General features: G+C 42.1%; 2 protein-coding genes across 9 annotated transcripts in view; one reads left to right on the forward strand and one right to left on the reverse strand.

Annotated features, from left to right (window-relative positions):
* ppfia4 (PTPRF interacting protein alpha 4) overlaps positions 1 to 8,938 on the forward strand; it is a 64,939-nt gene extending 56,001 nt beyond the window's left edge. For 4 of the 8 annotated variants that reach the window (XM_040029222.1, XM_040029225.1, XM_040029223.1 and 1 more), the window contains 15 exons: positions 71 to 106; positions 211 to 332; positions 516 to 628; positions 922 to 1,003; positions 1,108 to 1,189; positions 1,392 to 1,592; positions 2,174 to 2,236; positions 2,602 to 2,628; positions 3,985 to 4,160; positions 4,301 to 4,398; positions 5,174 to 5,349; positions 5,831 to 5,899; positions 5,984 to 6,170; positions 6,310 to 6,407; positions 7,195 to 8,938. In XM_040029222.1, the coding sequence (XP_039885156.1) occupies positions 71 to 106; positions 211 to 332; positions 516 to 628; positions 922 to 1,003; positions 1,108 to 1,189; positions 1,392 to 1,592; positions 2,174 to 2,236; positions 2,602 to 2,628; positions 3,985 to 4,160; positions 4,301 to 4,398; positions 5,174 to 5,349; positions 5,831 to 5,899; positions 5,984 to 6,170; positions 6,310 to 6,368 (1,491 nt within the window). In that variant the 3' untranslated portion in view covers positions 6,369 to 6,407; positions 7,195 to 8,938. The remainder of the gene's footprint in view (positions 1 to 70; positions 107 to 210; positions 333 to 515; positions 629 to 921; positions 1,004 to 1,107; positions 1,190 to 1,391; positions 1,593 to 2,173; positions 2,237 to 2,601; positions 2,629 to 3,984; positions 4,161 to 4,300; positions 4,399 to 5,173; positions 5,350 to 5,830; positions 5,900 to 5,983; positions 6,171 to 6,309; positions 6,408 to 7,194) is intronic. The other 4 variants (XM_040029224.1, XM_040029229.1, XM_040029226.1 and 1 more) reach the window with 3 other exon arrangements.
* Positions 8,821 to 11,672, reverse strand: myog (myogenin). The gene is made up of 3 exons (XM_040029353.1): positions 10,432 to 11,672; positions 9,735 to 9,834; positions 8,821 to 9,652 (listed from the first exon to the last, which is right to left on the reverse strand). Exons 1-3 carry the CDS (start codon positions 10,963 to 10,965, stop codon positions 9,534 to 9,536), a joined length of 753 nt encoding a protein of 250 aa, XP_039885287.1. The 5' UTR covers positions 10,966 to 11,672; the 3' UTR covers positions 8,821 to 9,533.
* Between the last annotated feature and the right edge of the window lie 963 nt (positions 11,673 to 12,635).

The raw sequence follows: 12,635 nt of genomic DNA on the forward strand, positions 1-12,635 counted from the left end.
TACACACAGACAGCAGTATGTGGAAGTTAAACAAAAGTGATCTTACCATGTGCTGTTTTCTTTCTTTTAGCCAAGCGACTTGAGAAAACACAGAAGGAAAGTAGCAGTAAGTTTGCAAATGTATCTTATATCCAACAGTCTGGGTTTTTTTGACTGTTTGTCTCACTGTCTACTTTTCCATCTAAGCTGAGTTACCTTTGTTTTTTTCAGTCCCCAGTGGAAGTGGACAAAGCAACTATCAAGTGTGAGACATCACCTCCTTCTTCCCCCCGCAGTTTACGGCTGGAAACCAATTTTGCCCAGTTCACTGGCAGTTTGGAGGATGGACGAGGGTAAATACACACATTCACACGCTCACACTAACAGTAACACGCAGCGAGTAAATGAAGACAAACTGTGTCACACTGGAGAGGACCAAGGCAAAGGTCTAAGTACCAGATTTAACAAAAACATACTACTATGTCCTCTGTGGGCACCAAATTATTGTTGACTATTTTGGCTACTCTTTGCTGCAGCAAACAGAAGAAAGGAATCAAATCATCCATTGGGCGATTGTTTGGAAAAAAAGAGAAGGGACGAATGGACCAAACTGTTAGCAGGGAAGGACAGCCTCTACCAGCTTTATCAGGTACATTGCAGACTACAAACCACATAACTGCCCACGTTCATCCACACTGTATGAGTGATTGTACATTTACAGAGAAAGAGACACATATACTTATTTAAACTAATTTAATTACATGTAAATCTTCCATGTCATTTTGTTACACAAGTACCATATAAAATGTTACATGAATGATTAATTATTTGACTGATAAATAAATCTTTGATTTTATATGTTTCAGTTGCATTTTACTCAAAATCTGTGCTTTATGTTTATCAAGTATGAAGAATCAATATTTTGAGGGTGTCATATTTCAGACTTTGAGATGGGGATCGGTGACACTATGACTCTGGGAAAACTGGGCACGCAGGCTGAGAGGGACCGAAGACTGAAGAAAAAGTAATGATCAATTTGTTTTTCAGTTGTTGCTAAAATGATTTAGAAAGCCATCTTTTTTTATTACTTACTTACACGTCTGCCTTTACTTTTAATACCTTTCTTAGGCATGAACTTCTGGAAGATGCAAGAAAAAAAGGCCTGCCATTTGCTCAGTGGGATGGGCCTACTGTTGTCTCATGGCTAGAGGTATTCCACTAATCTGTAAACCCTCCCCAGTTTCCATAAAAGTGACCTCTATTTATGCCAGGCTGCCATCTGTAGGAGGGGAATGCAGTATTATCAATTACCGAGCTGACACGTGGCCTGATCTGCACTAACTTCTTCTATAATTATGACCATTTATGGGGAGAGTGGTAATGACGTTGAATGTCTTGATGACTCTCACCAGCTGTGGGTGGGTATGCCAGCCTGGTATGTGGCAGCTTGTCGTGCCAACGTGAAGAGCGGAGCCATCATGTCAGCTCTGTCAGACACAGAGATCCAGCGGGAGATTGGCATCAGCAACCCTCTGCACCGGCTCAAACTCCGCTTGGCCATCCAGGAGATGGTCTCTCTCACCAGCCCCTCTGCGCCGCTCACTTCCAGAACGGTAAACAAACACACCCACTGCACCTCAGATAACACAACTAAATGTTTCTTACAGGCACGTAATTATGCAAACATAAATACTTAATACATGAGTAAATAAGCTCCTCGAGCAAAGAAAAAAAAATCCAGGAATGTGACATGAACAGTTTTTCAAAAGCTGATCCACTTTTCGTCTTAAGCTTCACTCTGCACTCTCAAGTGATGCCTCCTCACACTTTTTTTGTGCTTCTGTTCAGACTGCAGTAGAGGCTTGATTCATGCCTTCAACTAGGCTGACTTGTCCTTTTCAGCTGCCATAAATTGCATGGGTTACCGTGGGGAAACAACACACAACTAGTGCCAGATAAAGCTACAAGCTACCTGCCTGAAATACACTCCCTCCCTTGGCATCACTCAACACAATGTTTGTCTCTGTGTGTGTGTGTCTTTTTGTCTGTGTGTGTGGGTGCGTGGGGGTTGAAATGTGTGAAAATATACATGAGTGCATTCTTGGGTGTGTTTGTATGCGCCTGCGTGTATGCATGATTTTTTTTTTTCATGTCTGTGTGTGTGTGTTTGGGTGTATTCTCGTCCTCTGAGCAGTCCTCCGGAAATGTGTGGGTGACTCATGAAGAGATGGAGAACCTGGCTTCCTCCACTAAAGCGGTTAGTACCATCTGGGTGCTCCCTTCCCCATTACCCCCACCTGACACCCTCTCACGCTCACACTGTCCCCACCGTGACACACATATGTCCTCTCCTGGAAGACCCCTTTCAAATGTCGACTAAACCATACACTAATATGCATTAATGCTTCTGCTGGTATTTGTATGTGGATTGGATGCTAACTGATGTAAACTGTGGTCATGTGATCTGCGTCTTCATGCAAAGGTCAATTAATACTATGAGTGCTGATATGTAATTACTGCAAAGATCTTGCGTGCGTATGTTTCTGAATGTTTAGTATGTGTGTGCTTGATTAGCTCCTGTCTCTCTAACTCAAACATTATCTTTACCATGCTGCTACTCAGGAGAATGAGGAAGGCAGCTGGGCACAGGTGAGGCTGCTGATCTGCAAAAATCTGTCTACATACAGAGTGAAAGTGTACAGAGGCTCACACACAGATATTGCCACAATTGTGTGGCTACTCTTGTGAGGACATGCGACAACATAACGCATTCTTTTGCCCCTTCCTTATAACTTTCTCAGTGCTATTGTTATCTGTTATCTGATATTAAACCTAAAAAGGTTATAAACCTCAAACAGGCTTTGGTGTGAAAGGGTGTGAGGACTCTAAGGACTAGCATTCGGGTCCTCACTGTTTGATATGTCCTCACTTTGATGATCAAAAACTCAAAGTGGTCCCCATGTAGATAGCTGGACAGGTACACACTTAAATAAAGTTACAATTCAAGTTACAGTGTGTAAAATAGATAAAACCAATAGATATCAGTAGATAGAAAATTGCACTCACCCTTCCGCTTCAGTTACGGTGGCTGCTATAGGACAAAAAACTCTGGCTGCCGATCATCTGTGGGCGATCTGTAGCTGTCGATATGCCAGGTGTCCATATCTATTCATTCTGATGGAGGATATAAAACTGGCGTTCTACGTCTGTGGCCGGTCTCTGGCCACATGCATAAAACTCGATTAGGAAAAATGGCGATCTCCATGTCCACCACTGTATACAAGATGGAGGGGTAACACAAACCAGCAGTTATTTCTATGTATTTGTTAATGGAGTAATTCTAAGTTTATGAGGATCCATCAGTTTGTTGGAAGATGTAATTATCAGTGTGTATATATAAATAAAATAAACACTCAAAAATGAATGACTGTACCTTTAAGTCAACTTTGTTTTCAGATTATATATAAATAACAATAGCGTATGACATAAATATATAACAATGATATGAAGTGATAATTATTTTCTACCTATTAATAGGTGGGTTATATAGCTTAACCAGCAGCTGTTGTTGAATGTAAACAAAATATTAAGTCTGTTGTTAGCATTCTTGCGTCTGTTAACAGGGGTATAAAAAGCACTGAAAACATTTCTGGCTAAGAAAAACATGAGTGCTACTTATTTGTCTCAGTGTACCACTAAGATATTAGCATAACCCAGATTGCCTCAGGGACAGATAGATAGAGAAAGATAGATATTTTGTACTATGTAAAAGTGGTACCGTGTAAAGTAAAATACACTAGAAGACAGATTTTTTTTAATATATGTACATAAAATGCAGTGGAAGCGATAATATATACACGTGATATATAGAAGTAATAGATATGTAAAATGGAGCCATAAACATTGTTCAGTCCAAATTATTCCCTGTGAAAAATATCACAGACAGTTTTTGTAGTCTTTCATCTTTCTGTTACACTCATCATTGGATGCTGTTCTCCCTTACAGACTTTGGCATATGGAGACATGAATCATGAGTGGATAGGAAATGAATGGCTGCCCAGCCTTGGTCTGCCTCAGTACCGCTCCTACTTCATGGAGTGTCTGGTGGACGCAAGAATGCTGGACCATCTGACCAAGAAGGACCTAAGGAGCCACCTCAAAATGGTGGACAGCTTCCACAGGTCTGTAGCTGTGGCCATTAGCTTAGCTTCTGTTTGATCCGCTTTCTCTTTCATCTGCTAACTGGGTGCATTAGCAATGGAGATGAGGAGGCTAATGGTGTATATGTGCTGCTCTGTGTTTGTGTCGGTCTGTGTATTAGGGCTAGTCTGCAGTATGGGATTATGTGCTTGAAAAGACTCAATTATGACAGGAAAGACCTAGAGCGGCGGAGAGAGGATAGCCAACATGACATGAAAGGTAGAGTTTACACACACCCTGATACACACATAGTGATAAAAAAAACATAACACAGATTCATAAGCAAGCACGCATCGACACATCGAGAGTCTCGTCAGGCCAGAGTACCACCTAGTGGTTTTATCTGATAGCGTCAGGTTGGACTGAGCATTCAAACAGCTGCTCCTTCAACTGTCAAAAAGCCAATCTTATGATCTAAAACCTCACTTGCCAAAAGTTCTCCACACACACAGACACATGCACACACTTAGACCTAGCCAGACCTCTCGCTCTTCTGACCTTGAGTTCAGCACATGAACTTGACTCAGCTGTCGTGTCAGATCAGAATCCTGCCGTGTTTACACACGCATAAACACACACACACATGCACACACCCCGCCTGTTCCAACTTTGAAAGCTGGCTGACAGCTGTGCTTTAAATGAACAAAGGGAGTGTGCCCGTGAGTTGACACTATGTGGACCTGCACATTATCTCTCTATTGCTTTCTCTGAACTTTTCTACAAATGACATTTATTTTACTTCAGGGTGGTCTGTTTAAAAAAATGTTTGGATATATTAATCATTCACAGTAATCATATACAGTATATTAAAAAGTAATAACATTTGTCAGTCTCAACATTTAACAATTTTTGTGCAATTTTCTGGTATATATAATAATGTTAATAATACATAAAATTTTACACAGTGTCACAGCTTTTTTGGGACAGATTAATGTTGACAGTCTGTCAGCATTGGTATGTACCATGTATCGGATTTATTCTTCCTTTATTGTAGATGTTTTGGTGTGGACCAATGAGCAGGTGATCCACTGGGTCCAGTCCATTGGTCTGAGGGAGTATAGCGGCAACTTGCTGGAGAGTGGCGTTCATGGAGCGCTCGTCGCTCTGGATGAAACTTTCGACTACAGCAGCCTAGCACTCATCCTGCAGATTCCTATGCAGAACACACAGGTGGATATAAAAGAAAATAGATTGACTCCTTACACTCGACATGGAATGACTGAACTGATTTTTAGGGGAAGAAAAGTTGGATTTTTCTATAACAAAATTGAAAGTATAGTTTTGTCCATTTTATAAGGAATTATGAAAAAAGTACAAAGTCTCTGTGCAGAATATTGACTTAAACCTAAAATAAACCAGTAAGTTGTGTTTAATTTCAAATTGCAATATCTCACACATTTTACCCATTCGATTTTTGTATAGTGAACAGGTATCTTTACCCAGAATTCAACTATTTTCTGGCCAGGTTTCAGTACACATTAGCAATCTGGCCCAGTTGTCTATATTTAAAAGTCATAGGCTCCAGCCTGCCTGCGACGCTGAATTGGATATGCAGAAGAAAAGGGATGTACTGATTGATGGATGTTCAACCAAAAAGTGTTTCTTTATTTAGAGGTTGTTTTACTGTATTCAACGGGTTTTTGTTTTTCAGGCGCGACAGGTTCTGGAGAGGGAATTCAACAACCTGTTAGCTTTAGGGACTGACCGCAGACTCGAGGAGGTACCTCTCAAGCTGCTATATAAATCAAATACAGTGTTGTTTGAAGAAGGCAAATTTCCTCACCTTGCTTTTCTGTCTTTGAAGAGTGGAGATGACAAGTCCTTTCGACGCTCTCCATCATGGCGCAAGAGGTTTCGGGCACGTGAAGGAGGGACTGGGCTGGGGATGATGGCAGGCTCCATGGAAACGCTGCCAGCTGGCTTCCGCATGCCGTCCATGTCCATGCCGCCTTCTATGAATTTGGCATCCAAGAAACAGCTTCAACCTGAAGGTATGTTACAATACTAAGCAATACCTAGTTCATTTTCTGTATGTAGCTATGAGCCTCACTGTGGTTGCCTTGACTAACTGCATGTCGTGTCCTCTCTGTCTTGCTGTGCTCAAAATCAATTGCGTGCAATGCTCTCAAGCTCCTCCCCCAGCAACCCCGAGACTTGATCCCTCGGCTGTGCGGACCTATTCATGTTAACTACTCTCTACTTACTAACAGGAGCGTTAATGCTGACAGGTAAGCGAACAGAAGCTGGACAGGATACTGTGGTCACAGCTAGCATTGTAGGACTCTAACTTTCAAGAGGCAATTAACAAAAGGTGTGCAGGCTAAGTCTGAGAGTTTACTACTGCATATACAATAGATCAATCAAAGCAGAAGCTGTATCCAAAATTTTAATCATCATCAGTCAATTCAGTTCTTTTTTATATAGAGAGAGAGCTCAATCACAATAAGAGTTGCCTGAAGGCGCTGTATATTCTAAGGTAAAGATGCCTTCTATGAGCAAGCACTTGGCGATAGTGGGAAGGAAAAACTCCCTTTTAACAGGAAGAACCCTCCTGCAGAACCAGGCTCAGGGAGACAGGACAAAAGAGACACTGTGGAAGAGAGCTAAAGACTGGCAGCATGTTGTCATCACCTACCTGAGCTGGTGGATGGCGTTAACACCCAAGTAGAGAAATACGACGGCTCGAGAAAGTAGGATTTTCTAATTCATACCATAGTTGCAGTTACCAAAAATCTTGGATGAGTTTGAATCTTGGTGACCTTGAACTCAAGGTCAAGGTCAGAAGTCAAGTTTTCTGAAAATCTTTGAACACAATAAATCAAGTAAGATGTCATCTGGTATTTTGAAATTGATGCCATAGTTGGATCTGCTAGGAGACTGAGGGGTAGCTCTGGCAACCGCCAGTATTTTTAATAACTTATTTTTAATAACTTTGATGAATCAAGAAGCAGGTGCAACTTAATTTTTCTTTTTTTTTTCTATTCCACTTTCCTCATCTTCTTTTCTCTCTTCTAGTGCATTCTCATTACCTATATGGACATATGCTTGCGGCCTTTTGAGAGTGATATGCCAAATCTGGAGAGGGAGACCTGGGTACCTCACAGGGAAGGCTTCGTCCCTTTGTTGCCCAGCCTCACCTTCCAACTTTCACCTCTCACCTCTTCTTCGGACACGTGCAATACAGAGGCCAACTCTGACCTTTGAACTCTTGAGAGTGCACATTGGCTGCGCTCGCTGCTGTAATGGAGGCTCATCCTGGTCTCTCCCAGTTTACCCCCGTGCTCCCAGTAGCCTTGTTGTTGTGGTTGTTGTGCTCCTGCTCCCCTGATCTCAGCTGTGGATTTTTTTCCTGGTTGTAATAGTCTCAACATGGCCAAGCCCAAACCAATCTTCCTGCGTCATCATGTCCTTTACAAGAAAACGGCGTCAAAAAGATTAAAAGAGATGGTGAGCAGGTGTTGGTTTGGATTTGAGAATGATGAATACTTGTATAAATGGCAGATCCCACCACACGTTACCCCTCTACCGGTTATGCAAGGTATTACTCATTTATCTCTGTACATAAAATGGATGACTTATGTTTTTTATAGAAATATTATATATAAATATATATATATAAATATATATATATTGGGAATATATATGGAAAACAATATAATATTGCTGTATGAAACCCAATGCCCTGTATTCAATAGTGACTGTTCTCTCTCTCTTTCTCTTTCTTTCTCTTTCTCTCTGTGTCGGACCTTCGTGTGTCTTTTGCTGTATGCTGTGCGTGTGTGAATCGTTGGTGGGAGGGACTCACTAAGGGTGGTGTGTGTTTCCACAAGGACTCTTCACAGGTTCATGGGTCCAATATCAGACTTCTCTCTTTGCCTCTTCTCCCATTCCTTCTTTTTTCCTTCTCTTCCTTCTCTTTTAACACAATGTAGCTGTTGCCTCTCCTTTCTCTGCCTCTCTCGCCTTCTGTATGACACTATGTAGCCTAGAATAGAGAGAATCCTTTAATATGAAGTGTGTGTGAGAGAGAGTGTGTGAGAGTGTATGACTAAATGAGTCTCTGTGCTTGAGACTAGTAGATTTTGTGTGAAAAGGCCGGCCCCAGCCATGCGACCATGACTTTCTCTGTGGATGGTAGTGTGACCACTGTAGCTCTTCTCTGTTGATTCCTTACATTCTCTCAAAATCAAACTGTAAACTGCTGCTCAACATCAGCCAATGAAATCCACATGAAACTGCTCCACATGACAGACTTGTCTAATGTTGCTCTGATTGAGCAGTCAGTATTCTTGGCTCACCAACTCCTCATCCAATAAGAACACAGCAAATGAACCAGTGAAGTGCTGGATGGGTGTACAATCTTTTTCTTTTTCTTTTTTTTTTTTAAAGTTTTTCCAAGGTGTCTAAAAGGTGTAACGTGCTATGTGGCAGCTATGAGTACTGTGTCTTTATTCCAGGTGTGAAACAATGCTGACAAATCAAGATTTTATTATTTGGCTATTTAAAAAGAAGTGTAATGTATTTATGACACTATATAGACATAAGTAAAGCTGTTTTTTAAAGATTTGGTATCCTGTGTTCCTTGTTAAGTTATATGTGCCAGCGTATTGTATTATAGGCTAAAAACAACACTGGACAGTGTATTGAAAATGGTCTTTATTGTAAGAATTAAACAGAAAATATCACTTTTCAGAACATCTACAAATACACAACAATCTTAGTTATAAAAGTCCAAAATAAGTTAGCAAAAAAAAATAAAAATGGCAAATCCACTCTGTAGAAAAAGGGAACGTATTTACAACACTAGCATTCATAATCAGTTTAAATTAAGCAGATCTTGGTCAAAACTGCCATGGTACATATTGGCCCCATGAATAAACTCTTGTTTTTTAAGCATTAAAACTCACACACACAAAAAAAATGAATGAAAGATTAGGGAAAGCTTTTGAAGAGGAAATCTTAAATTAAGTAAGGAAAGAAAACTGGATCTGTCATTCCTCTGTGGCTCTATAAATCTGGAGGCAAGCCTAACAGGGATCACGTGTAGTAAATATGTGTTGGGTTCATGCAGCAAAGTCTTTGAATCTCCTGTAGCTTTGACAAACAGGTCTGGAACATCGCATAAGGCAGGAAAAAAAGGGAACAAAGCCTCAATGTGAACAGGAAAAGTCAGTTTGGCTAGCTGGCCCGTGGATCAACAGAGCTGCAATACTTGTCAAATGGAAACATTTTTTAATTTGGCATAAGACAAAATAATTTAATCAGCAGAAGCACAAAATAGACATAATTTAGGATTAAAGGTCACTGCTTTTTGTTTGCTCGCTGTGCACCTACTGGCCGGCTGGTCTAAGGGTCTATTTGGGAATGTCCACAGGAAAGGCCACAGGTCCATCTGCTGCAGAGATGCTGTCCACAATGGAGGTCAAGGCCCGCATGTTCCCCTGCTCTGGAGAGTCTGCAACGCTCAGGAGATCTGCAAAAAGACCCAGTTACACACTGAGTGAAGGTGCTACCTAGTCTACCTAGTTTAATGGGACTAAGTGAACTGTGCTTACCCTCGCTGCTGTAGCTCTGCGTGCACTGCTCTGGAGTGCTGCTCCACTCCGGGCTGCTGCAGCAGGTGCTGCCTGAACTGGGCTCGCTTGACGACGACACCTGTTGCCATGGCGATGCACACACACAAGTTGCTGTCAGTCACTCTGTTATGATACAGCACACCATACCACCCCACACAGAAAAACAACACACACTAAAGTGCAGTGTACTACCACGAACGCACATATAGTTAATGCATCCTGTGACCTCACTCAGAGGCAAATGTACACGATGAAAAAGACTTTCCATTACTATGACGCCTGTCACAGGAGTTCTTGTCAGTGTCTTTAAAAACACTAATGAGCTACACTGGATCATGTTTTTAAAAACCTTTTAAAACACAACATTTTTGCTCATTGTATGGCTGAATACATATGCTGACATATTTCCCTCACAATAACCTCAAACCTTATCCAGAATGAATAAATCAAAAGGAACATGAACAGATAATCAAATTTACACATTTTTGATTTGACATTTTACCCTAGTCATTTTTTAATGTAGTATTTATCTTTCTCTTTACTGTACCGCTCATTTTTCTCCCATATCTTCTGCCACTTTCCAACTAGTGCTGTTCCCAACTCTGTTTCCCTCTTGGCTGATTTCTCTGTTATTTTGAATTTCTCCCTTCCCTCGTCCTGTCTCTGTTCTACTTACTCTGGGTTGAGTTGGACTGGGCCGGTAGAGCAAACCCTGCTGTCCTGTCTCAGTGTCCTGCTGGTTGAGGGAGGACACCAGGGCTTGGAGCCTTTCAATATACTGGATGGCGCTCCGCAAGATCTCAACCTTGGGCAGCCTCTGGTTGGGGTTCATCAGCGTGCTCCTCTTCAAAGCATCGAAGGCCTCGTTCACCTTCTTTAGGCGTCTCTTCTCCCTCAGTGTGGCTGCTCGCCGGCGGTCCATGGTCACTGTCTTCCTTTTACACAGCTTACAGGCCCAGGGAAGACACTGACCTGGGCAGTGGGGCTCGGAGTGAGGCGACATGCTGGATGGAGAGGCTTTGTCCTCGGTACCTGTCACTCCAACTCCGACACCCCCAGACAGGTTCCCACACAAGCCCATCATGGAGTTCCTGTCCTGGTAGCCAGCTTGGTCATACGCCCCGGGCAGGCGAGAGGGGAAGTAGCTGTCCCCTCCTTCATAGAAGCGCTGGTCAGGGAAAAAATAAGGGTTGGTCTCAAAAAGCTCCATACTGGACAGTTGTGGTCTGGATACAAGGGAACAAAGATCCCAGCTTTCCTAGGAACTAGTCTTCAGTATGCGCTCTTCTGTCCTGTGTCTGGAGTTTGCGTTGGAGTGTACGTGTGTGCACCTATCTTCTTCCCGGCCTGAGTTTGTGATGAGTGGAAGACGTGTGGAGAGCAACTGGTGTGGAGCAACTGTAGACTGGCATTTAAACCCCTCTGCCTTCTGCTGGATCACAGGGTTAAATTTAGCACGAGCCCCCAGAAACCTGACACGACGTTTAGCTGTTGCTGCACATCTACACATCACATCTCTGTTTGGCCCTGCTCTCTAGGGCTTTAAGGCCCAGTTGTACGCGTGCGTGTTTTTCTGTGGGTTTGTGTGCTCATGTATTTCTTAAGAGGCCAGGACATGATCAGGTTGAAATGGGAGAGACAGCCTCAGATCAAAGGTGTCCATCTTAGTAAGTTAATCCCAGACTTGCGTCCCCTTCCGAACATGAAGAGTTCCATCATTAAGTGGGGAGGCAGAAGGGAAATTCTGGAAACAGCTGTCACTTCTGCTGGGAGCCAGTGGCACACAGTGACAATACATTGTTTGACTTCAGGTTTTTGATGGGAAGTCAATGAGGCAAGAGACTGTTGCTTACTCTGGACTGCTGTGAAGCACTGTCAGACTCATAATGTGATCAACTTGGTCAATACCAAAAAAAGCTTAGGTGACATTGTTCCTGTGGTTTATGTAACTGCATTCATATCCGCTGACTTTCATCCTGAGATGATTGCACTATGTGATGCAAGTGACCTTCTGAGTTATACTAGCCTCAGAACCAGGCAGGTCTGTGCAGGAACCATCAGCAGAGTGAGCTGCTAGGCTGACACTGGCTCACATTACCCCCAGAATTTAAGGGACAGTAATGAGTCAGCCACACAGAGGGAATGGCCTTGGTTGTCCTGACCTCTTCCAGCAAGTCATAGCATTAGCCTAGCCACTGGGTGTTAATCCTTCCAGGACATGTCTCACCTCGTAGCTCATCAGCTAATTCTGACTAGCTTCCGCTAACATTGCAGCACAGCCAAAACACACACTTCTGTCAGCAGAGAAGTGGCCTGGAGTGACAGGCAAATCATGAGGAGTGTTACATGAGTCTATACTCTATTTCTTTACAATAAGTTTATCACAGTAATACACTACCTCCCAGGAGATGTTTTGGAAGAGACAAATTGCTAGCAGTTTCCTAATAACCACAGTTCATTAAACTTAGAGGGTTGCAAGGTCTGGTGAATACCACTGCCAATGGTATTCTCCAACCAATGAAAGAGTAAATACAAGTTTTTTGAAACAAAAGTAAACAATACTATATCAGTGGACACCATGAGTTCAATATTTAAAATAGAGAAAATAAAGAAGAACTAAGGACTTTATAGTGTCACGATAAGACGTGAAAAGCTAGGTTTTATACTTTTCCTGCTTATAAAATCAAAGAACAGCAAAAATTCTGGCACAACTTCACCTACTTCCAAGGTGCATGGAGAGGATGAGAAACTCACAACGCAGGGACTCGAGGAACACTTAAAGTAGATCGAAATTAATTTTGGTGCCGATCTTTGGACCATCTAAAGGCCTAATTATAATAACAATCAAATATTACTTCAAATGTTTTTTTTGGAAAATAT

The sequence above is a fragment of the Simochromis diagramma genome, unplaced genomic scaffold, assembly GCF_900408965.1.
Source record: "Simochromis diagramma unplaced genomic scaffold, fSimDia1.1 OVJJ01000483.1, whole genome shotgun sequence".
Lineage (NCBI taxonomy): Eukaryota > Metazoa > Chordata > Actinopteri > Cichliformes > Cichlidae > Simochromis > Simochromis diagramma.

What these genes read in the sequence shown, in the direction of transcription:
- myog (XM_040029353.1), bottom strand. Translation starts at nt 10,965, where the DNA reads ATGGAGCTTTTTGAGACCAACCCTTATTTTTTCCCTGACCAGCGCTTC. An exon ending in CCAGTCCAACTCAACCCAGA is followed by an intron (nt 9,835 to 10,431) that starts GTAAGTAGAACA and finishes CCATGGCAACAG; the next exon opens with GTGTCGTCGTCAAGCGAGCC. An exon ending in GCAGAGCTACAGCAGCGAGG is followed by an intron (nt 9,653 to 9,734) that starts GTAAGCACAGTT and finishes GTCTTTTTGCAG; the next exon opens with ATCTCCTGAGCGTTGCAGAC.